The sequence below is a fragment of the Phyllobates terribilis genome, unplaced genomic scaffold (assembly GCF_046119375.1).
Source record: "Phyllobates terribilis strain yellow unplaced genomic scaffold, ASM4611937v1 Scaffold_322__1_contigs__length_2175068, whole genome shotgun sequence".
NCBI classification, from domain to species: Eukaryota; Metazoa; Chordata; class Amphibia; order Anura; family Dendrobatidae; genus Phyllobates; species Phyllobates terribilis.
The window spans coordinates 112,192-138,983 of NW_027363082.1; the positions used below are offsets into that span (position 1 = coordinate 112,192).

General features: G+C 45.5%; 1 protein-coding gene across 1 annotated transcript; it reads right to left on the reverse strand.

Moving 5' to 3' along the window:
• Positions 1-795: 795 nt before the first annotated feature.
• Positions 796-26,494, reverse strand: LOC141221146 (mitochondrial fission regulator 2-like). Its single transcript, XM_073666495.1, has 5 exons — positions 26,481-26,494; positions 24,110-24,207; positions 23,676-24,006; positions 4,340-4,529; positions 796-870 (listed from the first exon to the last, which is right to left on the reverse strand). The coding sequence occupies exons 1-5, from the start codon at positions 26,492-26,494 to the stop codon at positions 796-798; spliced, it is 708 nt and encodes a 235-aa protein (XP_073522596.1).
• Positions 26,495-26,792: the final 298 nt, after the last annotated feature.

Here is a 26,792-nt window from a genome sequence, read left to right on the forward strand (position 1 = left end):
TGATGCCCCTGGAAAAGACCTGCTGCTGCAGGCCAAACTGAACGCGGACAAATCCTGTTGTAAATCTTTTGTGACGGGCAGAACGAAAGGTGTAATGTCCAACCTTTTATAGATAACAACTAGAGGAATGCCTGCCACAAATAAGAATATGATGAAGAAGAAGAAGATGAAGAAGATGAAAAAGTAGAATATGATGAATGTAAAAAAAAAGAATAATACGAAGAAGGTGAAGAAGAAGAAGATGAAGAAGGTGAAGAAGAAGTGGATGAAAAAGATGCTGAGGATGATGAAGGAGAAAGTGTGGGAGAAGTAAAAAAGAAGGTGAAGAGCATGGAAGTAGTGAAACATAAATATCTGACAAAATATAAAAATACTTAACATAGTCAATATTTCCGTAACTCAGAACGTCTTAAAAAAAAAAATTAATTCCTGCTATTCCATTTGATAGGGCTAAACCTCTATGCCTTTATTGTCTCCCCCACCTCCCCCAATACATTCTACATTATTCTTAGTTGTTTTCCTTCATGTAGAATTAACCTACAAGGAAAGAAAGGGTTTATTTTCATTCCGATATTTCTGTCCCATTGACTTGCATTGGTTTCCGGTATCGGAATCGGCGATATCCGATACTTTTTCGGTATCGGTCCGATCCAATCCGATCCGATATTTCCCGATATCGGAAGGTATCGCTCAACACTAGCCAAGAATAAAGCTGCTCAAAGAAAAAGGAAGGATATAAATAACCTACGCGTTACGCCAAGTGATTATGGCTTCATCAGGGGTATGAACATCAACTCAGACATGAACTTGCTTTCTTGTAATTTCCTTCTGTGTTCTTTTCCCAATAGGCTTAAGCAGGTGGCGCCCAAACTACAAGTGAAGAACATAGGAAAAGTTAGAACCAGATATACATTCATATATACACTGGGAAAATCGTGAAGGATCAGTCAACGATTCAATTAGTTAAAACACTTCTACCCAATAAGGGTATGTGCCCACGATGCAGAAATGAAGCAGAAAATTTCTGCAGCGTTTCTGCATCTCCCTTGCCAGAAAAAATGCATGCAGATCGTGCATTTGACTCGCCCCCTGGGCCGAGGGACACCCGGAACCGGGCTTCTGGGGGTTGTAGTCTCCGTGGCGGTGACCCGGGCCCGTGGCTCAGTGTGGTCAGGCCAATGGCGGTCTTTTGTGGGGGCTTTTATGGGATAATGTCCGACTACGCCACCCGTGGATTGCGGTCAGTGCGAACCGCCGCTGCAAGGCAGACCGCTGGGGCTGATGGTGTATGCAGCTGAGGTAGTGTGACTCCCGACGGGAAGAGTGAAGCCCCAGGGCAGTGTAGTAGACGGTGGGGGTTATGGTGCACGGGCGTCCCAGTACCAGTAGTGCTGCATACGGTGAGAAAGCACAGAGACAAGGCGTTGCAGTTCAAGCTTTTTACTCACAGTTCTCATCCAGTTCACTTGTGCACAGGTAGGACCGCCCGAGCCGTGCTGCTTCCACCAGGCAGGGGGCTCGGTCAACCCCCAGGTAATTCCAGAGTGTGGCACAGGACTCCCTTCTATCCTTTCGTCAGCCGTGCCCCACCAATGACACTACTTTTGTCCAGCTGCCTCTGATCTTCTCCTGGGAGGGCTGGGTACCCACTTCCCTGACCCTATGTGGTGTGCCTTTCTAGTAGGTGTAGTAAGGGGTCGCACCACTAAATGATTGCGACCACCGGTTCTTGGTTAAGGATTAGTCGCCTCCACCAACTTGGGATCCGGTACCCTGTTCTGCCAACCCGTCACCTGTAATCTCCTGGGTCCTTAGGTTTCCTTCTGCCTTCGTGTCTCTGGGCCTCTCTTGGTGTTCTGTTCCTTCTTACTTTCCTTTCTGTTCCTTTCTGTTTCTGTCCTTTCTTCTGGCTCTGGCCTTCACTCTAGGCCTGCCTCGTGGAGCTGGGCCCAGACTGAGCCACAGCTCCCTGTCAGCCCTCCTGGTTGAACTCCTTTTCTCTTCTCCTCCTGACTGAACTGACTCTACTCGACTAAGATGAAGACACCTTATATACCTCCCTCTCTGTGTATGAGCCCAGGTGACTTCCAACCAATGGGCTCCTACCTATGCCCAGAAACCATCCCCCCCTGCTCCTACATCACTGGGTGTGCTTCCCCCTCCCCACTCCAGCCAGGGACATGATTTGTCGTGCCTGCATTACTGTACTAATGGGAGCACCGTTGAGCTGTCCCTCGGAAATGGGGTGTGTGTGATGCATGCAGCTAACCGAGCCCCGATAGCATCACTTGGAAAGTGCTTGACAACTAGGTCACACTATATAAATCCATGCAAACAGCATGGATTTATATAGTGTGACTGTAAAAAATAAAGCTATACTTACCGATCCCCTGCCGCATGTGCTGCCGCGTGTGTTGTCGCGGTCCTTCCGGGTTGCCGGCATATCGCGAGACAGCCTGCGGTCACATGATCGCGACGTCATCTCAGGTCCTGGAAGATAAGCGCTGCCGGCCGGCCCGCGAGAAGGTAAATATAAACTTTATTTATTATTTTATTCTTTTTTTCACAGGTACAATGGTACCCAGGTCTGGATGAGAGTCTTCTCTCCTCCAGAACTGGGTACCATCCGCACATAGAAACGCATATAATCCACATGTACAAACGTATAGACACGGATTATATGCGTCTCAATGCAAGTCAATGGCGGCAATTCCGCTGCGCTTCCGCAAAATTAATGAACATGCTGCGGATTTTTGAGCGCCGCAGAAACGCTGCGGAATAATCCGCAGCATGTGCATTGACATTGCGGAATGCCATTGAGGACCATGTGGTGCAGATTACCAAGCGTTTTTAATGAGTTTCCACTGCGGAAATTCCGCAGTGGAAACGCATGAAAGACGCATCGTGGGCACGCAGCCGAAAGGTCTAGATTTTAGAGTATGTGGGTTGCCTTAAAAGGGTTATATAGCATCTATAAGAACTATGTTTTTTTTACTATGTAGTATCAACAGTGTAAAAAATTGGTTTCGATGACGAATGCTTCAGCAAAGGCACATGCTTGACAGCTGCTCCATTCATTCCCTAGGTAGCTGCTCGGCTTTTTCCGGTAGACTCCCAGCGGTCATGCATCTGACCTGCGGCACATATTTTGTAACAGGGATAAAAGTTCTCCATTGGGGATAAAAATTCCCCGTTCTGCCAATTGGTGCATGTTGCATCTTTGTGGACTTAAAGATATATTTTGTGCATTTTGGTTTCATTAAATATATTGCACCATTTGGCTTTTACAGACTATTTGTTTCCCTGCACATTCAACTTTGATGTGGTCAGTGGTCTTAAACCAGCTGAGATGATGTCAGAAAAAGACATAAAAAAAGGTACTCTCCTTCTCTTGTTATAACAGTTCTCTCCTATTGAACTGTTATAATAAGCTCACTGATGGATTCTTAGACAGTGCAAGATAGAGACTACAAAAGGCAAACGGTGCAAAATTTTTAATCAAATCCAATTCCAAAAAATTATTTTTAGCTAAAAATGCATGCATTTAAGTATTTAAAAAAATTGTCTTTATTGATGGACAACCCCTATAGAGCAATTAGGGTCTATATCTGTAGCTAGTGCCGCCAACATTAGGAACCATATTTCAAATAAATGGGGTTGTCCGTGCTTTTATACTTTCTTATCACTGGTCAGTAATAGACCATGTTATACAGTCAAGGACCATGTTATACAGTTGACTTAGTCTTATGGCCACGTCACACGATAGATAATTGCTGCCAAGTATATAATGTTAAAAGGGGTTATCTAGGACTATTACATTTTTTTAACTATTGACCTAAGAACTAACAGGTAGGTAGTTGCTAACTACCAGTCTGTTGTGCCCTGCACAGATCTCTGCTGACACAGAGCGGTCACAGCAATTCAGCGGCTTCTGCTAATATCATGTCTACAGAGCAGCGGCTTCTCTTCTGCTCTGGTCTCTTGATGGATCGTGACTGCTGACGTCATGCTGATTGGCAGCCGACTCACAAGTTGCCTAACGTCGGTAGCCACGCCCCATCAACAGAGCAGCCTGGAAGAAGAAGAGCTGCTCTGTTGACTTGGAGCAGCTGAATCGCCGGCGACAGTGGTCGGTGACCTCTCCGAGCCGGCACCGGATACAACAGGCAGGTAGTTGCCACTGTTAGTAACAACCTGCCTGTTAGTTTTTAGGCTTATAGTAAAAAGATAAAATAGTCCTGGATAAACCGTTTAAAGATCCAGCAACAAACCTTCCATTCACGATCTTTCATAAGCCTGATTTTTGGTTGGTCAGTCATGTAAGATTTACAAACAGTACCATTGGGGCTTCAGGACTGGAGAACGGAGACTCCTCATGAGATCTATTTTCTTTATTGACAGCGTCATCACCATTTCTGTGCGCAAACTTCTGCTTCAAGGCTTTGGCTATAATGGCTGCAGGGTCTGTGGGTTCATTAAGTGAACATCTCTTCTTGTCTTTCCTGGTTGAGGGTTTCCCACCAGGGGATCTAAAGTGAAAAAGCAGTGAAAATAAACATCACTGCCATTCTGTAACAGACGGGCTGACAGGCTATAACTTAGCTCTTCATACAAACCACTTTTCGTTCATTGCTGCTATGTCTAATAAGATTTTTTTTTACAGACTTTTTCTAAAAAAATGAATCAATCACCTGCTATCCATTTTCTGAAAAGACTTGTCTAAGATCCTATTAGTGGGGCTAATACAGCATATTTATGATTAGGGACAGACTACTCTGAAATGTTAAACCTAATATAATTATTGAAATCATGTTTGCATAAGTTAATTTTAACTTTGCAAGTTATCACCTATCTGTGAAGCCCAGCTGTGCTTGGTATCACAGACCCAGGAGGGTGTATTGAAGGATTCCTCCACAAGAGGCCCCCATAACCATTCACACATCTCCACCTTCCACCTCAGACCACCAGAGGGAGCTCCTTAGGGAGATATATAAGGGAAGGTGGAGCCAGGCAGCAGTTAGTCTAGACTGGAGACGACAGAAAGCAAACCTGTTGTGAGAGTTCCTGCAGTGCAAAAGCCTGAGAGAGGTCAGTCTGCAGTGGAGCACGTTCTAGACTCACGTGTAGCTCAGTGAGGTGAGCTTTAGGTGTGCCGGCGCCATAAGATCGGTGAAACGCGGCACGCTGCCGTTAGTGTGAGTAGCCTATTGAGGGTCCGAGTAGGCCGAAGGCGAAGAGTAGAGAGTTAGTTCATAGGGGGCAGAGGAGCTTAACTAGCTCACCCCGAAGAAGAAGTAGTTACCGGACACCGGGTCCGAAGCTTGCCAGGATCTCCACGACCCAGTAAGATAAACTGGAATCCCTGGAGAACTACAGGTCCCAGGAGCGCTAAAGTGCTGATATGTACCAGAGCCAGGAGACACATAGGCCCCGTAGGTTGGGAGCGTGCACTCCAAGAGAAGGCCCTACCACAAGGTCAGCCAGCGCAGGACAGAGACAAAGTTAGGCCTAGCTCCAGGCAGGTCAGAAACTTACTACGCAGAAGCCAGAACCAGGAGGCCCAAAACCTGCTCATTGGGGAGGATCCGGACATACACCCTTCACCCTACAGTGCTCCGGGGAGTGCCTGAAATTCCACCAGTAAAAGGTACTGAAGTGACTATTGTGTCCGTCCCTCTTCTTGATCTGGCCCGGCGGAGTCTCTTTGTCCTGCATCCCCGTTCCTATACTGCCCTGAGGCCCAGCTCTACCTGTGGGGAGCTATACCATCAAGCTGCCTTATCACCAGCCTCAGTGGACTGCGCAGCGCTGGTGATCCTCACCAGAAGCCACAGGTGGCGTCACGAACTCTTTCTTTTACAAGACCAACCCTTTTAAAAGAGAGGCTCAGAGTACGGGCCCGGGAGCCGACCACCGCGACATCCCTAAAGGCCCGGGTACCGAGTCATCCCCATTCCCCTGGGCTAGTCATCTCTTTCCTGGCGTCGCAAACAGGATCACGTGCCCACTGCAACGACACCGTGTTTTGCCCGTTGCCACCGGGTACTGTGCGCCTTTATTTTGAACTGTGTACGAAAAGTTGTGGTGAAGATAGCCGCCATTGTTGGGCCGTTGAGCGAGAAGAAGGGCGTAACCGCGGGAAAATAAGGGGCGTACCTGCAAAAGAGCACGAAGTCCCGGACACACCCCACGCCTTGATGTCAAATCAGGAAGCGCCAGGTCCTGTACGGAGCGTCGCTGAACGCTCTGACGTAGGATGCAAGCGACGCAAGGTCCTGAAGACAACCGTCACCTGCGGAGCTGCGGCCTACCGGAAGAAAAACCAGAAGGTAGGCCACGGTTAACTAGGGGGGCGCTAAGATGTCCGTCGAACAGCAGAACGCCGACCTACCGGTCAACGTCCCCGATAATGGGCAGGCCGAAGCCGCCGCTCCACCAGCAGCGCCTGTAACACCTGTTATTCCTATGACTTTACCGTACATTCCTGGAGAAAAGTGGCTCCGCCAGTACAACGGCAAACCAGATACCCTGTCTGGATTTAAGCGGAAGATATGTGGTATTTTGGACATGTACTCTATGACCGGCAAACAAAGAGCTGCCGTTGTATTAGGACAGCTGACCGGTGCTGCGGAGCGGGAAGTGGAAACATGGTCGGCCGCAGACCGGGGATAGTGTCCGCAATATTCCAAAAACTACATACTGTCTTTGAGGACCTTGCTGAGGCGGACCTCCGGATGAGGTTCTACAGCTGCTCCCAACAACCAGAGGACTATGTTCGTGACTACGCCTGGCATCTTCAAGGGGCCCTGCGGGCTCTGAACCAGGTTAGTCCGACCAGCTTTGAGAATGAGAACAAAATGCTGAAGGAACAGTTTGTCCGGGGACTGAAGTCTCCAGAGGAGAGCAGGACTGTGCGTTGGTGGTCCCTGGATCATCCAGATGCCACCTTTGACAATCTAAAGGACATGGCTATAAAAGGACTACAGCCCCTGGAGACAAATGCCATCCAATGTTACCAGGGTGGGGCAACCCCAGAGCCTGCAACGCCCACCTTTTCTCCAGTGACTGCTGAAGCTAAGGTTCCAACAACGTCCCCTAAAGACCTGGACAGTCTGCGCTCAGAGGTGCGTCAGTTGAGTAAAACCCTGACCACCGTGCTGAGTGCCCTGCAGCTGCGGACGGAGCCTGAGGGAGGAGGGAAGATCCTGCTAGCTGATAGCCCTGAGGATGTCCCCTGGATGCGGAGGAGGAGGAGGCCAACACCACCCTCGCCGAGGACCAGTGACCAACGCCGTCCACCAAGGGAACCGATCTGTTACCGATGCCATAAGACAGGACACATCGCCCTGAATTGTCCCTTAAACGAGAAAACCCTGGGTCCGAAGGCCGCCACCCAGGAGTAGACTCACCAGGTCCATCAGACTGGTACAACAGGTTCGTCGGAGGAAGACCTTTCCTGTCCATTGTATTGGACGGGATCCCGATGCATGCCCTGCTGGACACAGGATCTCAGGTAACCATCATACCTGAAGTCCTCTACAAGAGGTACTGGTCCATGGACGATCTGCGTCCGCCAGCTCCAAATTTGTCTGTATATGCATCAAATGGACTCCCCCTTAACCTACTCGGGGTTAAGAATGTGACTGTAAGGTGGGGAGAGTGGAGCTGAAGGACCAGGGACTTATTGTAGTGGAGACTAACCCTGATGACAGCAACCCATATATGGTACTAGGCACTAATGTTGTTGGTAACTGTTTGGGAGAGGTTGTGTTCTTGCTCCAAGAGATCGCTGACACTGCCAGACCGAGACAGAGGAGGGCGCTGCAGAGAGAAATCCGCGTCTTGATGTATCAACAGCAAGTACAATTAACAGATGGTGAAATCGGTAACGTGAGGGTAACAGACCCTATACCCATTGTTGTTCCCCCAATGAGTGAAATGCTCATCTGGTGTAGAGCTGCCATAGGTCTTAGAGGACAGAGCTACCAGGCGGTAGTAGAACCCCTTTGCTCTGAGCACAGACCCACGCTCTTAACCGCCAGGGGGGTGGTAGATGTACGTAATGGGAGGGTGCCTGTCCGTCTTCTTAACCTAGGGGAAGATGAGGTCAAACTGCCACGTTATGCCACTGTTGCTAAACTACATGCTGTCAACAACAACTGTATCCATGTGGCGGAGTCCTTAACTTCACCAGAAGAAGTGGAAGATAATGACCCTGCAACCCAGGTGGAGGATTGGTGTCAACAGCTCCATGTTGGGACAGACACCACTCCTGCCCATCAAAAACAGGGTGTACACCGGGTGGTTCAAGAATACTCGCAGGTGTTCAGTAAACATCCACTTGACTTTGGGAGGGTTAAGGGGGTTCAACATCATATCTCCACAGGCAACCATTCCCCAATTAAAGAACGTTATAGGCCTATACCCCCAGCTCACTACCAGAAGGCAAAAGAAATGCTGCATGACATGAGGAAGGCGGGAGTAATTAGGGATAGTTGTAGTCCCTGGGCGGCTCCCCTAGTGCTGGTTAGGAAAAAGGATGGGAGCATGAGAATGTGTGTAGATTACCGTCAAGTAAATCGCATTACACATAAAGATGCATACCCTTTACCACGCATAGAAGAGTCCCTAACTGCCTTAAAGTCTGCAAATTACTTTTCTACCCTTGACCTCACTAGTGGTTACTGGCAGGTCGCTGTGGCTGAGGAGAATTGGGAGAAGACGGCCTTCACCACCCCGATGGGACTCTGCGAGTTCAACAGCATGCCGTTTTGACTCTAAAATGCCCCCGGAACGTTCCAGAGACTGATGGAGTGCTGCCTGGGACACCGCATCTTCGAGACTGTGTTACTTTACCTGGATGACGTAATTGTGTACTCCAGAACGTACGAGGACCACCTGAAACACCTGGCAGAGGTATTTGAGTCACTGTCCCGGTACGGGATGAAGTTGAAGCCCTCAAAGTGCCACCTGCTCAAGAGAAAGGTACAGTACCTGGGGCACATTGTCAGTCCGGAAGGGGTAGCACCAGACCCGGAGAAAGTTACTGCCATCCAGAAGTGGCCGGAGCCGAAGAACCTCAAGGAGGTGCGTCAGTTCTTGGGACTAGTCGGATACTACCGGAGGTTTGTAAAGGACTACACTAAGAAGGCAGCTCCTCTGCAAGACCTCCTGGTAGGGCAGTCCCCCAAAAGCAAAAACCCTCCATTCCACTGGGGTAAAGAACAGGCTGAATCATTTCAAGAGATGAAGGAGATCCTGACAGGTGATGAGATCCTAGCCTACGCTGACTACAGCCAAACATTCCTGCTGTATACAAATGCCAGCAATGAAGGCCTGGGCACTGTCTTAAGTCAGAAGCAGAATGGCCAGGAGAAAGTCATCGCGTATGCAAGCAGGAAGCTCCGCCCGACCGAGAGGAACCCAGAGAACTATAGCAGCTTCAAGTTGGAGTTCCTGGCCTTGGTCTGGGCCATCACAGAAAAGTTCAAGCACTACCTAGCCTCCAGCAAGTTTACTGCCTACACTGACAATACCCCCTTAACTCATCTTCAAACAGCCAAGCTGGGAGCCATGGAATAGCGATGGATGGCTCGGCTGTCAAACTACCAATTCACCATAAAGTACCGGGCGGGCCGCAAGAACGCCAACGCCGATGCCCTGTCCAGGATGCCTCACCAGTCAGACACAGAAGAAGAAGTGGATGACCTGGAAGAGGTTGAACTACCTGCCTTCCACCGGAATGGGATGGCCCACGAGCTACGAGCCTCCAGGAAGCAACGCGGTAAGACGTTAAACCCCTTGCCTCACCACAGCTGGAAAGAGACCCAGGACAGCGACCCGGTTGTCAGCCGTATCAAGGAGCTGATAACCCAAGAAGGTTCCTCCCTGGAGAAGGATGCGGCTCTCCAAGCAAAGCAGCTGTGGAATGAGAGAAGCCGGCTGTTTATCTACCGTGAGAAGTTGTGCCGGAGGTACGTCAATCCCAAAACCCTCGAGATGGTGTGGCAGATAGTGGTCCCCAAGACGGACATCCAGATGGTGTTGGAGACCTACCACGATCAGGCGGGGCACTTTGGCTAGAAAAAGCTAGAGACCCTGTTGAAGTGTCGATTCTACTGGGTGGGGATGCGCAGCTTCATTGAGAGGTGGTGCAGAGACTGTGGACCCTGTAGCCTCAGAAGAAAAGACTACAGCAGCCAGAAGGCACCCCTGCAACCCATCAAGACGACTCGCCCTCTGGAGATCGTGGCCCTGGACCATGTCAAGTTGTCACCCAGTCGGTCAGGATACTCCTATGCCCTGACCATGGTGGATCACTACTCCAGGGTCCTGGTGGTCTCCCCTATCAAAGACCTGACAGCAGAGACAGCAGCTAAGACGTTCCAAGCGTACTTCTGCAGGTCCCATGGATAGCCTGGACAGGTACTGACTGACCAAGGCACGGCCTTTGAGGCTGAATTGTTCAAAGAGTTCTGCCATCTGTACGGGTATAAAAAGATCAGGACTACACCGTACCACCCCCAAACTAACGGTCTCTGTGAAAAGATGAATAACATCATCATCGATCTACTGAAGACCATACCACTAGAAGAGAGAAGCCAGTGGCCAGACCTACTACCTGACCTAGTGGATCTGTATAATCACATACCAGTAAGTTCCACCAATTGCACTCCGGCATATCTCATGCGTGCAAGACCAGGGAAGTTGCCCATGGACCTGAAGCTTGGTGTGGTAGAACCTGAAGCTGATGTGACCACTGAGGACTGGGACACGACCAGACAGGAGCAGTACAGGAGAGTCCAAGCCTGTGTCGAAGACAGTCTCACTCGGGTGAGGGATAAACAAGAGGCACAATACAACAGAAGTGCACCAGCAGAACCCTTCACACCAGGAGAAGTGGTATTGAAAAGGAAGCGGAGGAAACACAAGCTTGATGACCAGTGGGAGAGAGAACCCTACACTGTGTTGAATTCAAGGTTTGACAACAGGAAGACGTGTTTGATCAGCAAAGATGGAGGAAGAACAACTGCGACAATATCTAGGGACCACCTGAAGTTGTGTCTACATCTACTAAAGACTCAGGAAGAAGTGTCTTTCACAACCCAGGAAGAACCTAAAGAAACAGTGATACACACTGACCTTGGAGACTTCCCAGCGGATTGGCCTCAAATAGGAGGTGCAGTAATCATTCCAGTACTCCAATTCTATGAACAGCCAGAAAACCCTCCACAGCAAGTTGAACCTGTAAGTGCTGCAGAAGAGCCAGCTCAAGAAGTATCCCCAGATGAAGGATCCCCGGCAGGAGCGGAGCAAGAGGGCCCAGCCAATGGTAGACTTGCCAGTCCAAGAGAGAGGTTAAGGCAATTTTACAACATGGTTACATGTAAAACTGGTAGGGTAACTGAGGATACAGATACTGACACTCCACTAACCACAACACTATGCAGATCAGTACGCAGCACAAGAGGTAAACCTCCTGCTAGGTACACTGAGTAAAGTAGCAAAATTTCAGAGAATGTAGATAGTTACCCCTGGGGTATTGAGTATTAAATTGTAATGTATTGCGTAACTGTTTGTTTTCATGCATGCTTATCAATTTGTGCTTTTTCCTATTAATTCTTTATTTGCATAATGAACTGCATGGCTGAGGACTGTGTGCAGCCCAAAAACTCTTATTGTATATAATTGCGCTCCCTGGAGTGCCCCTTTCAGGTGACCTCAGAAGGAAAACCTATCTGGAGTGGCTCTTTTGGAGGTCCAACTCGGATCTTCATGCCCTGCAGCCACCCCAGGGCCTGCGTAGAGGGTTTAGGACAGGTCCCTCAAAACTACCAAAGTACTCTACCTTGTGAGATGGACATCCTGTATGGGAACCTCACCATAGGAGACTTGGATTCTGAGGACACTCTGTATTTGTATTGTTTCTGCAACGTTTAAGATCCGTGCCTCCCATAAAGGGAAGAGTGTTCTAGTATTGCTTATGTTTCCTATTGTTACTGTTGTTATAAAATGTACTTCAGCCCGGGAGTGCTGAGTTTAACTAGGGGGGAATGTGAAGCCCAGCTGTGCTTGGTATCACAGACCCAGGAGGGTGTACTGAAGGATTCCTCCACAAGAGGCCCCCATAACCATTCACACATCTCCAACTTCCACCTCAGACCACCAGAGGGAGCTCCTTAGGGAGATATATAAGGGAAGGTGGAGCCAGGCAGCAGTTAGTCTAGACTGGAGACGACAGAAAGCAAACCTGTTGTGAGAGTTCCTGCAGTGCAAAAGCCTGAGAGAGGTCAGTCTGCAGTGGAGCACGTTCTAGACTCACGTGTAGCTCAGTGAGGTGAGCTGTAGGTGTGTCGGCGCCATAAGATCGGTGAAACGCGGCACGCTGCCGTTAGTGTGAGTAGCCTATTGAGGGTCCGAGTAGGCCGAAGGCGAAGAGTAGAGAGTTAGTTCATAGGGGGCAGAGGAGCTTAACTAGCTCACCCCGAAGAAGAAGTAGTTACCGGACCCCGGGTCCGAAGCTTGCCGGGATCTCCACGACCCAGTAAGATAAACTGGAATCCCTGGAGAACTACAGGTCCCAGGATCGCTAAAGTGCTGATACGTACCAGAGCCAGGAGACACATAGGCCCCGTAGGTCGTGAGCGTGCTCTCCAAGAGAAGGCCCTACCACAAGGTCAGCCAGCGCAGGACAGAGACAAAGTTAGGCCTAGCTCCAGGCAGGTCAGAAACTTACTACGCAGAAGCCAGAACCAGGAGGCCCAAAACCTGCTCATTGGGGAGGATCTGGACATACAACCTTCACCCTACAGTGCTCCTGGGAGTGCCTGAAATTCCACCAGTAAAAGGTACTGAAGTGACTATTGTGTCCATCCCTGTTCTTGATCTGGCCCGGCGGAGTCTCTTTGTCCTGCATCCCCGTTCCTATACTGCCCTGAGGCCCAGCTCTACCTGTGGGGAGCTATACCATCAAGCTGCCTTATCACCTGCCTCAGTGGACTGCGCAGCACTGGTGATCCTCACCAGAAGCCACAGGTGGCGTCACAAACTCTTTCTTTTACAACACCAACCCTTTTAAAAGAGAGGCCCAGAGTACGGGCCCGGGAGCCGACCACCGTGACATCCCTAAAGGCCAGGCTAAAGGCCCGGGTACCGAGTCATCCCCATTCCCCTGGGCTAGTCATATCCACAGGATAAGCCTGCTGATCGCAGGAGGTCCGCATGGAAGACCCCCACCATGAATGGGGCTTGGAAGAGACACATTATATTTGAGCCTTCTCAAGCATTCACGCCACTGCTACATTCATTATATGTGGGACTTCCAGAGAAGGGTACAGCATTGTTAACCCCATTCATGACCTTGCAATTTTCTGTTTTTGCCCTTTCATTTTTTTCTACTCTTATTCCCAGAGCCAAGTTTTTTATTTTTTGTCAATATACAGTACAGACCAAAAGATTGACACACCTTCTCATTTAAAGATTTTTCTGTTTTTTCATGACTATGAAAATTGTACATTCACACTGAAGGCATCAAAACTATGAATTAACACATGTGAAATTATATACCTAACAAAAAAGTGTGAACCAACTGAAAATATGTCTTATATTCTAGGTTCTTCAAAGTAGCCACCTTTTGCTTTGATGACTGCTCTGCAAACTCTTGGCATTCTCTTGATGAGCTTCAAGAGGTAGTCACCGTCAATGGTTTTCACTTCACAGGTGTGCCCTGTCAGGTTTAATCAGTGGGATTTCTTGCCTTATAAATGGGGTTGGGACCATCAGTTGTGTTGTGAAGAAGTCTGGTGGATACATAGCTGATAGTCCTACTGAATAGACTGTTAGAATTTTTATTATGGCAAGAAAAAAGCAGCTAAGTAAAGAAAAACGAGTGGCCATCATTACTTTAAGAAATGAAGGTCAGTCAGTCCGAAAAATTGGGCAAACTTTGAAAGTGTCCCCAAGTGCAGTTGCAAAAACCATCAATCGCTACAAAGAAACTGGCTCGCAAAAAAGAAGCAAGACAAAAATATATCTCATACCCTACCATAATTATATATAAATGTAAAGCAAAATTGCATAATAAATATAGGGTACTTAGTGAACTATTTTTGATCAAAAAAAGTATACAAGCCGTCCCACCAGCGGCAAGGTGACCCTAAATTGGGACGGTACCTATACTGCCTATATTAAAAACCTTACTGTATATCAAAGTTGAAGTAATGCATATAAAAGGGTAGACAAATAGGACCGGGTCCCAACTCCAGACCACCTAGGCCTGTGGTAAGCTACATATATACCAATCAGCTCAACAAAGGGCATGCCACACCCTTAAATTGCACAGAATGCAAACAAGTCAAAAAACCAGACAATGTGAACTGAGGTCTAAGATGGCAGACATACAAGAAACAGAGGCATGTTCACACTAGCAAAAAAGAAGCAAGACAAAAATATATCTCATACCCTACCATAATTATATATAAATGTAAAGCAAAATTGCATAATAAATATAGGGTACTTAGTGAACTATTTTTGATCAAAAAAAGTATACAAGCCGTCGCACCAGCGGCAAGGTGACCCTAAATTGGGACGGTACCTATACTGCCTATATTAAAAACCTTACTGTATATCAAAGTTGAAGTAATGCATATAAAAGGGTAGACAAATAGGACCGGGTCCCAACTCCAGACCACCTAGGCCCGTGGTAAGCTACATATATACCAATCAGCTCAACAAAGGGCATGCCACACCCTTAAATTGCACAGAATGCAAACAAGTCAAAAAACCAGACAATGTGAACTGAGGTCTAAGATGGCAGACATACAAGAAACAGAGGCATGTTCACACTAGCAAAAAAGAAGCAAGACAAAAATATATCTCATACCCTACCATAATTATATATAAATGTAAAGCAAAATTGCATAATAAATATAGGGTACTTAGTGAACTATTTTTGATCAAAAAAAGTATACAAGCCGTCCCACCAGCGGCAAGGTGACCCTAAATTGGGACGGTACCTATACTGCCTATATTAAAAACCTTACTGTATATCAAAGTTGAAGTAATGCATCTAAAAGGGTAGACAAATAGGACCGGGTCCCAACTCCAGACCACCTAGGCCCGCGGTAAGCTACATATATACCAATCAGCTCAACAAAGGGCATGCCACACCCTTAAATTGCACAGAATGCAAACAAGTCAAAAAACCAGACAATGTGAACTGAGGTCTAAGATGGCAGACATACAAGAAACAGAGGCATGTTCACACTAGCAAAAAAGAAGCAAGACAAAAATATATCTCATACCCTACCATAATTATATATAAATGTAAAGCAAAATTGCATAATAAATATAGGGTACTTAGTGAACTATTTTTGATCAAAAAAAGTATACAAGCCGTCCCACCAGCGGCAAGGTGACCCTAAATTGGGACGGTACCTATACTGCCTATATTAAAAACCTTACTGTATATCAAAGTTGAAGTAATGCATATAAAAGGGTAGACAAATAGGACCGGGTCCCAACTCCAGACCACCTAGGCCCGTGGTAAGCTACATATATACCAATCAGCTCAACAAAGGGCATGCCACACCCTTAAATTGCACAGAATGCAAACAAGTCAAAAAACCAGACAATGTGAACTGAGGTCTAAGATGGCAGACATACAAGAAACAGAGGCATGTTCACACTAGCAAAAAAGAAGCAAGACAAAAATATATCTCATACCCTACCATAATTATATATAAATGTAAAGCAAAATTGCATAATAAATATAGGGTACTTAGTGAACTATTTTTGATCAAAAAAAGTATACAAGCCGTCCCACCAGCGGCAAGGTGACCCTAAATTGGGACGGTACCTATACTGCCTATATTAAAAACCTTACTGTATATCAAAGTTGAAGTAATGCATATAAAAGGGTAGACAAATAGGACCGGGTCCCAACTCCAGACCACCTAGGCCCGTGGTAAGCTACATATATACCAATCAGCTCAACAAAGGGCATGCCACACCCTTAAATTGCACAGAATGCAAACAAGTCAAAAAACCAGACAATGTGAACTGAGGTCTAAGATGGCAGACATACAAGAAACAGAGGCATGTTCACACTAGCAAAAAAGAAGCAAGACAAAAATATATCTCATACCCTACCATAATTATATATAAATGTAAAGCAAAATTGCATAATAAATATAGGGTACTTAGTGAACTATTTTTGATCAAAAAAAGTATACAAGCCGTCCCACCAGCGGCAAGGTGACCCTAAATTGGGACGGTACCTATACTGCCTATATTAAAAACTTTACTGTATATCAAAGTTGAAGTAATGCATATAAAAGGGTAGACAAATAGGACCGGGTCCCAACTCCAGACCACCTAGGCCCGTGGTAAGCTACATATATACCAATCAGCTCAACAAAGGGCATGCCACACCCTTAAATTGCACAGAATGCAAACAAGTCAAAAAACCAGACAATGTGAACTGAGGTCTAAGATGGCAGACATACAAGAAACAGAGGCATGTTCACACTAGCAAAAAAGAAGCAAGACAAAAATATATCTCATACCCTACCATAATTATATATAAATGTAAAGCAAAATTGCATAATAAATATAGGGTACTTAGTGAACTATTTTTGATCAAAAAAAGTATACAAGCCGTCCCACCAGCGGCAAGGTGACCCTAAATTGGGACGGTACCTATACTGCCTATATTAAAAACCTTGCCGCAAGGTTCTTTTTTGCTAATGTGAACATGCCTCTGTTTCTTGTATGTCTGCCATCTTAGACCTCAGTTCACATTGTCTGGTTTTTTGACTTGTTTGCATTCTGTGCAATTTAAGGGTGTGGCATGCCCTTTGTTGAGCTGATTGGTATATATGTAGCTTACCACGGGCCTAGGTGGTCTGGAGTTGGGACCCGGTCCTATTTGTCTACCCTTTTATATGCATTACTTCAACTTTGATATACAGTAAGGTTTTTAATATAGGCAGTATAGGTACCGTCCCAATTTAGGGTCACCTTGCCGCTGGTGGGACGGCTTGTATACTTTTTTTGATCAAAAATAGTTCACTAAGTACCCTATATTTATTATGCAATTTTGCTTTACATTTATATATAATTATGGTAGGGTATGAGATATATTTTTGTCTTGCTTCTTTTTTGCTAGTGTGAACATGCCTCTGTTTCTTGTATGTCTGCCATCTTAGACCTCAGTTCACATTGTCTGGTTTTTTGACTTGTTTGCATTCTGTGCAATTTAAGGGTGTGGCATGCCCTTTGTTGAGCTGATTGGTATATATGTAGCTTACCACGGGCCTAGGTGGTCTGGAGTTGGGACCCGGTCCTATTTGTCTACCCTTTTATATGCATTACTTCAACTTTGATATACAGTAAGGTTTTTAATATAGGCAGTATAGGTACCGTCCCAATTTAGGGTCACCTTGCCGCTGGTGGGACGGCTTGTATACTTTTTTTGATCAAAAATAGTTCACTAAGTACCCTATATTTATTATGCAATTTTGCTTTACATTTATATATAATTATGGTAGGGTATGAGATATATTTTTGTCTTGCTTCTTTTTTGCTAGTGTGAACATGCCTCTGTTTCTTGTATGTCTGCCATCTTAGACCTCAGTTCACATTGTCTGGTTTTTTGACTTGTTTGCATTCTGTGCAATTTAAGGGTGTGGCATGCCCTTTGTTGAGCTGATTGGTATATATGTAGCTTACCACGGGCCTAGGTGGTCTGGAGTTGGGACCCGGTCCTATTTGTCTACCCTTTTATATGCATTACTTCAACTTTGATATACAGTAAGGTTTTTAATATAGGCAGTATAGGTACCGTCCCAATTTAGGGTCACCTTGCCGCTGGTGGGACGGCTTGTATACTTTTTTTGATCAAAAATAGTTCACTAAGTACCCTATATTTATTATGCAATTTTGCTTTACATTTATATATAATTATGGTAGGGTATGAGATATATTTTTGTCTTGCTTCTTTTTTGCTAGTGTGAACATGCCTCTGTTTCTTGTATGTCTGCCATCTTAGACCTCAGTTCACATTGTCTGGTTTTTTGACTTGTTTGCATTCTGTGCAATTTAAGGGTGTGGCATGCCCTTTGTTGAGCTGATTGGTATATATGTAGCTTACCACGGGCCTAGGTGGTCTGGAGTTGGGACCCGGTCCTATTTGTCTACCCTTTTATATGCATTACTTCAACTTTGATATACAGTAAGGTTTTTAATATAGGCAGTATAGGTACCGTCCCAATTTAGGGTCACCTTGCCGCTGGTGGGACGGCTTGTATACTTTTTTTGATCAAAAATAGTTCACTAAGTACCCTATATTTATTATGCAATTTTGCTTTACATTTATATATAATTATGGTAGGGTATGAGATATATTTTTGTCTTGCTTCTTTTTTGCTAGTGTGAACATGCCTCTGTTTCTTGTATGTCTGCCATCTTAGACCTCAGTTCACATTGTCTGGTTTTTTGACTTGTTTGCATTCTGTGCAATTTAAGGGTGTGGCATGCCCTTTGTTGAGCTGATTGGTATATATGTAGCTTACCACGGGCCTAGGTGGTCTGGAGTTGGGACCCGGTCCTATTTGTCTACCCTTTTATATGCATTACTTCAACTTTGATATACAGTAAGGTTTTTAATATAGGCAGTATAGGTACCGTCCCAATTTAGGGTCACCTTGCCGCTGGTGGGACGGCTTGTATACTTTTTTTGATCAAAAATAGTTCACTAAGTACCCTATATTTATTATGCAATTTTGCTTTACATTTATATATAATTATGGTAGGGTATGAGATATATTTTTGTCTTGCTTCTTTTTTGCTAGTGTGAACATGCCTCTGTTTCTTGTATGTCTGCCATCTTAGACCTCAGTTCACATTGTCTGGTTTTTTGACTTGTTTGCATTCTGTGCAATTTAAGGGTGTGGCATGCCCTTTGTTGAGCTGATTGGTATATATGTAGCTTACCACGGGCCTAGGTGGTCTGGAGTTGGGACCCGGTCCTATTTGTCTACCCTTTTATATGCATTACTTCAACTTTGATATACAGTAAGGTTTTTAATATAGGCAGTATAGGTACCGTCCCAATTTAGGGTCACCTTGCCGCTGGTGGGACGGCTTGTATACTTTTTTTGATCAAAAATAGTTCACTAAGTACCCTATATTTATTATGCAATTTTGCTTTACATTTATATATAATTATGGTAGGGTATGAGATATATTTTTGTCTTGCTTCTTTTTTGCTAGTGTGAACATGCCTCTGTTTCTTGTATGTCTGCCATCTTAGACCTCAGTTCACATTGTCTGGTTTTTTGACTTGTTTGCATTCTGTGCAATTTAAGGGTGTGGCATGCCCTTTGTTGAGCTGATTGGTATATATGTAGCTTACCACGGGCCTAGGTGGTCTGGAGTTGGGACCCGGTCCTATTTGTCTACCCTTTTATATGCATTACTTCAACTTTGATATACAGTAAGGTTTTTAATATAGGCAGTATAGGTACCGTCCCAATTTAGGGTCACCTTGCCGCTGGTGGGACGGCTTGTATACTTTTTTTGATCAAAAATAGTTCACTAAGTACCCTATATTTATTATGCAATTTTGCTTTACATTTATATATAATTATGGTAGGGTATGAGATATATTTTTGTCTTGCTTCTTTTTTGCTAGTGTGAACATGCCTCTGTTTCTTGTATGTCTGCCATCTTAGACCTCAGTTCACATTGTCTGTTTTTTTGACTTGTTTGCATTCTGTGCAATTTAAGGGTGTGGCATGCCCTTTGTTGAGCTGATTGGTATATATGTAGCTTACCACGGGCCTAGGTGGTCTGGAGTTGGGACCCGGTCCTATTTGTCTACCCTTTTATATGCATTACTTCAACTTTGATATACAGTAAGGTTTTTAATATAGGCAGTATAGGTACCGTCCCAATTTAGGGTCACCTTGCCGCTGGTGGGACGGCTTGTATACTTTTTTTGATCAAAAATAGTTCACTAAGTACCCTATATTTATTATGCAATTTTGCTTTACATTTATATATAATTATGGTAGGGTATGAGATATATTTTTGTCTTGCTTCTTTTTTGCTAGTGTGAACATGCCTCTGTTTCTTGTATGTCTGCCATCTTAGACCTCAGTTCACATTGTCTGGTTTTTTGACTTGTTTGCATTCTGTGCAATTTAAGGGTGTGGCATGCCCTTTGTTGAGCTGATTGGTATATATGTAGCTTACCACGGGCCTAGGTGGTCTGGAGTTGGGACCCGGTCCTATTTGTCTACCCTTTTATATGCATTACTTCAACTTTGATATACAGTAAGGTTTTTAATATAGGCAGTATAGGTACCGTCCCAATTTAGGGTCACCTTGCCGCTGGTGGGACGGCTTGTATACTTTTTTTGATCAAAAATAGTTCACTAAGTACCCTATATTTATTATGCAATTTTGCTTTACATTTATATATAATTATGGTAGGGTATGAGATATATTTTTGTCTTGCTTCTTTTTTGCTAGTGTGAACATGCCTCTGTTTCTTGTATGTCTGCCATCTTAGACCTCAGTTCACATTGTCTGGTTTTTTGACTTGTTTGCATTCTGTGCAATTTAAGGGTGTGGCATGCCCTTTGTTGAGCTGATTGGTATATATGTAGCTTACCACGGGCCTAGGTGGTCTGGAGTTGGGACCCGGTCCTATTTGTCTACCCTTTTATATGCATTACTTCAACTTTGATATACAGTAAGGTTTTTAATATAGGCAGTATAGGTACCGTCCCAATTTAGGGTCACCTTGCCGCTGGTGGGACGGCTTGTATACTTTTTTTGATCAAAAATAGTTCACTAAGTACCCTATATTTATTATGCAATTTTGCTTTACATTTATATATAATTATGGTAGGGTATGAGATATATTTTTGTCTTGCTTCTTTTTTGCTAGTGTGAACATGCCTCTGTTTCTTGTATGTCTGCCATCTTAGACCTCAGTTCACATTGTCTGGTTTTTTGACTTGTTTGCATTCTGTGCAATTTAAGGGTGTGGCATGCCCTTTGTTGAGCTGATTGGTATATATGTAGCTTACCACGGGCCTAGGTGGTCTGGAGTTGGGACCCGGTCCTATTTGTCTACCCTTTTATATGCATTACTTCAACTTTGATATACAGTAAGGTTTTTAATATAGGCAGTATAGGTACCGTCCCAATTTAGGGTCACCTTGCCGCTGGTGGGACGGCTTGTATACTTTTTTTGATCAAAAATAGTTCACTAAGTACCCTATATTTATTATGCAATTTTGCTTTACATTTATATATAATTATGGTAGGGTATGAGATATATTTTTGTCTTGCTTCTTTTTTGCTAGTGTGAACATGCCTCTGTTTCTTGTATGTCTGCCATCTTAGACCTCAGTTCACATTGTCTGGTTTAAAGAAACTGGCTCGCATGAGGACTTCCCCAGGAAAGGAAGACCAAGAGTCACCTCTGCTTCTGAGGATAAGTTTATCCGAGTCACCAGCCTCAGAAATCACAGGTTAACAGCAGCTCAGATTAGAGACCCGGTCAATGCCACACAGAGTTCTAGCAGCAGACACTTCTCTTCAACAACTGTTAAGAGGAGACTTTGGGCAGCAGGCCTTCATGGTAAAATAGCTGCTAGGAAATCACTGCTAAGGACAGGCAACAAGCAGAAGAGACTTGTTTGGGCTAAAGAACACAAGGAATGGACATTAGACCAGTGGAAATCTGAGCTTTGGTCTGATGAGTCCAAATTTGAGATCTTTGGTTCCAACCACCGTGTTTTTGTGCGACGCAGAAAAGGTGAAAGAATGGACTCTACATGCCTGGTTCCCACCGTGAAGCATGGATGAGGAGGTGTGATGGTGTGGGGGTGCTTTGCTGGTGACACTGTTGGGGATTTATTCAAAATTGAAGGCATACTGAACAAGCATGGCTATCACAGCATCTTACAGCGGCATGCTATTCCATCTGGTTTGCGTTTAGTTGGACCATCATTTATTTTTCAACATGACGATGAACCCAAACACACCTCCAGGCTGTGTAAGGGCTATTTGACCAAGAAGGAGAGTGATGGGGTGCTACACCAGATGACCTGGCCTCCACAGTCACCAGACTTGAACCCAATCAAGATGGTTTGGGGTGAGCTGGACCGCAGAGTGAAGGCAAAAGGGCCAACAAGTGCTAATCATCTCTGGGAATTCCTTCAAGATTGTTGGAAGACCATTTCCGGTGACTACCTCTTGAAGCTCATCAAGAGAATGCCAAGAGTGTGCAAAGCAGTTATCAAAGCAAAAGGTGGCTACTTTGAAAAACCTAGAATATAAGACATATTTTCAGTTGTTTCACACTTTTTTGTTAAGTATATAATTCCACATGTGTTAATTCATAGTTTTGATGTCTTCAGTGTGAATGTACAATTTTCATAGTCATGAAAATACAGAAAAATCTTTAAATGAGAAGGTGTGTCCAAACTTTTGGTCTGTACGGTACCTTTTTTTTTTGCGGGACAAGTTGTTCTTTTGATTGACATCATTTATTTTACCATATCGTGTACTGGAAAACGGGAAAAAAATTCCAAGTGCGGTGAAATTGCAAAAAAGTGCATTTCCACAATTGTAATTTTTTTTTTTTATTTACCATGTTCACTAAATGCTAAAGCTGACCAGCCATTATGATTCCCAGGTCAGTACGAGTTCATAGATACCAAACATGTATTGGTTCTTTTATATGTGAGTGGTGAAAAAAAAAATCAGAAGTTTGTAAAAAAAAAATTAAAAAAAATCGCTTATGTCGCCATTTTCCGAGACCCGTAGCATCTCCATTTTTCGGGTCTAGGGCCAGGTTAGGGCTTATTTTTTGCGCCCTCAGCGGACGTTTTTATTTATATAATTTTGAGGTAGATACAATGTTTTGATCGCCTGTTATGTTTGCGGAGGCAAAAAAAGAAAAACATAATTCTGGAGTTTAGATTTTTTTTGTCGTTACGCCGTTTACCGATCTGATTAATTTACTTTATATTTTGATAGATCGGAGATTTCTGAATACAGCGATACCAAATATGCGTATATTTTTTTAATGGTTTTATTTTCAATAGGGCAAAAGGGCGTGATTTAAACCTTTATGTTTTTTAAAACTTTTTTTACTTTTTACTGGCAGCAATAGTCCTCTTAGGAGACTTGAAGCTGCAATCATCTGATTACCTGTGCTACACATAGCAGGGCTTCAGCACTGCTATGTATAGCAGAAATCACAATCTCCTATGAATGCCGGCCACAGGGGATCTACAATGACAGCCAGGGGTCTTCTGCAGACCCCCGGCTGTCATGACAACACATTGGCACCCCGCAATCACATGACAGGGACGCCTATGGGTGTGTCTTGTGACGAGCTTCTGGCAGGTGTGTATTAAATGCCACTGCTAGTGATTGACAGCGGTATTTAACTGGTTAACAGCTGCGGGTGGATCTCGGATCCGACTGCGGCTGTTAAAGGCACATGACAGCTCATGAGATCAGCAGTCATGTGCAGGGAAAGATGCAGGCTCAGTGACAGATTTTTTTTTTTTTTACAGTTTTCTCCTTCATTCTATTTCACGCATGTCTGTAATAAAAAATATATATTTAAAGAAAATCTATAAAATGACCTTTCGACCGCCCGAAGCTTGATGGAATTCATGCCTTTTAACACATCCATCATACTGGGGAGCTGATCCACACTGCCTTTCTCTGAAGCCTCACTTTCCGTCGGGCTGCATTTGTGAGAAGCTTTACGTTCTCTTATAATATCAAGTGCAGATTTTAGTTGGGAAGATGGGACTGGGGGTGGTGGAGGAGGAGGAGGAGGAGGAGGAGGAGGGGGCAGCGGAGCTACTGGGGTTGTAAATTGCAAAAACTGTGCGGAAAGTGGTGGAGAAGCTGAAGATGGGGGTGAGAGGGCATTACCTGGGCAGCTAAATGAGCACATTGATTCTGTATCTGAGAAACAAAAACGAGATCAAATCATACCAAATACATAGCAAAAGCTTGACCTGTTTAACCCATTAAGTGATTTATAAGGATTACAAAAACAATGGCTTACGAGACTGTGCGGCTTGTGACGGTTGTAGGGCAACAATGGCAGCAATCTGTACTCTCTGCTGCAGCAGCTCATCTTCCAAAGCTGAAAGGCATGATCGTCTGCAGGAAGGAGACTCTTTTCACACACTCTCCTGGCCAACATCATAGTCAGAAATCCTGAGTCTGAATTATTCGGGTCCATTGACTTGTTGGATGGAAGATCGTGTCTGATGTTACTAAAGGGAATCTGTCACCAGGTTTATGCTACCTCATCTGAGAGCAGCATGATGTGGGGGCCGAGACCCCGAATCCAGTGATGTTACTGGGCTCCTTGCTGTAGTTTTGATAAATCATTGTGACGCGCCCCCTGGGCCATGTTGTGCTGCGTTGCGCATGCGGGGGATACCCGGAGCCGGATCTGACAGGGGTAGTAGTCCTCGTGGCGGTGACCCGGTCCGTGCCCAGGGTGGTCAAACTAAGAGGCAGTGCTCGGCATTAAGATGTTATAGAGTTCGACTACGCCACCCGTTGATTGCAGCTATGAAGCCGCCGCTGCAGGGCAGACCGCTGAGGCCGGTGGTGTGGTTGTGCAGCGTGGATGGTATAACCCCCAACGGGAGAGGTATAGCCTCAGGGCAGCTGGTGAAGCAGGGAATGATGATAGTGGTAGTGGTGTGACAAGGAAGCTCAGAGACGTGCATTGCAGTTTTCACAGCTTTACTCACAGTTGGTATTCAGATCACTTCGGCCAAGAGTGACCACCCGAGCCGTGCTGCGTCCACCAGGTGCGGGACTCGGCCAACTCCCAGGCAGTTCCAGAGCGTGGTCCTGAGCTCCCCTCTCTTCCTTCCTACTGGCCGTCCCCACCAGGGATCCACCTTTGTCCAGCTCCCTCGAGCCTTCTGGTGGTGAAACCTTTCCCGGCTTCCCTGACCCTATACGTGGTATGCCTTCCTGGTGGATATGGCGAGGGGTCGCGCCAAAACTTGTCCACGACCTCCGGTTCCTGGCTGAGGATAATTGGCCTCCACCAGTTTGGGATCCGGTACCCTGTTCTGCCAACCCTTCACCCGTTAACTCGTGGGATCTCAGGGTTCCCTCTTCTCTTGCATCTCTGGGCCTCTCCTGGTGTTTCTGTTCCTCCTTCTTCTCCTTTCTCTCTCTCTCTGCTTCAGGCCTCCTCTCCAGGCCTGGCTCTGGAGCTGGGCCCAGACTGAGCCACAGCTCCCTGTCAGCCCTCTCTGGCTGAGCTCCTCTCTGCACAGAGCAGACCAAAAAGACCTTGTCCTAAGATGGTGCCCACCTTATATACTCCCTCTGACACCTGAGCCCAGGTGACAAGCACCCAATGGGCTCCTACCTATGCCCAGAGTCCCTCCCCTATCTGCTCCTACACCACTAGGATGTTCCTCCCCCCTCCCCACTCCAGCCGGGGACAGAAGCTGTCGTACCTGCACATCTATCTGGTGGGAGTACCGTTGGTCTGTCCCCCGGAAATGGGGTGAGTGTGGTGCATGCAGCTAACTGAGCCCAGTTCCACACTCCATCCTTACCCGGGAGTGGAATACCACACCTCTGGATCGAGGTGCAATACCCCTGTAGCAGCCGAGTCCTCGGGGTGCTACAATTGTGTTATCTGCTGCAGCTCTGCTAGTCCTCTCAATGATCAGCTCCTGCTATGCAGTCCTTAATATTCATGAGCTCAGGCTAACCATGTCCCTCTCCACTGTCAGCGTTGTCTATGCACAGTGTAGACAGAAAGCTGTAAATCAGTGGTGCAGGCAGGGCTGTGGAGTCGGTAAGCCAAACCTCCGACTCCTCAATTTCCATGACACCGACTCCAACTCTGACTCCAACACCCTCATACATGGCTCATGTTTAAGAGATAAATTTACTGTAGCACAGATTCATCTCAGCTAAAAGTCTAGACCCTTAGATCAAGAATAGGACAGACATTTATAGGACATTTCATAACTTTCCCAAATCCTTATGAAATAATATTCTCCACAAACTGCATTGAACTACTACACCCAATTTGTTATATATTTTAGGAGTCGGAGTCGGTCCATTTTATCACGACTCCGACTCCACAGCTCTGGGTGCAGGTGGGGTTAGACTGAGCTCATACAATATGGGAGAAGACAATCAGAGCTCACCAGAAGTAAGAAGTATCTTGGTATATTTATTTGTCTTATTAGTCACACCAAACGAAGCAGCACAATAACAGGAAATGGTCGGCACCTGCATGCACCCACGCTCTCCTGTAACAGGTCAGCTGCTATTTTTTAGCCAACAAAAATACCAAGACCCTTATGGTGAGTGTCATCTTTCTTCTCCCATATTGTATTACTGGGCCATTTACTATTGTCACTGAGCATCATCTATGTAATTACCTGACAGAGGCCATAATGATAATTGATCAGTGTCATATATACTCAAGCCGTTACAGTAGTAGCCTAACCAGTGTCTACACATACTTACATATATATATTGTAAGGCAGTGCTAGTCATCACGCTGGGGGACCCTCGCTTCACCGGGTCAATTAAAGCACACATGCAACGTTTTCCAGTAACATGAAATCCAGCAGTTTATTACACTTCATAACTGCTTATCACACAGTCCATCTCAGTGGCTCACTGGCATGTTTACACACATAACATCCAAGAGCCTTTCAAGTGGCAGACAGGCCCACTTGGCTCCAGTT

Coding starts and splice junctions, on each gene's coding strand:
- LOC141221146 (XM_073666495.1), bottom strand. Junction 24,007..24,109: donor GTCACAAGCCGCACAGTCTC/GTAAGCCATTGT, acceptor TTTGTTTCTCAG/ATACAGAATCAATGTGCTCA. Junction 871..4,339: donor CCAGTCCTGAAGCCCCAATG/GTACTGTTTGTA, acceptor CTTCACTTGTAG/TTTGGGCGCCACCTGCTTAA.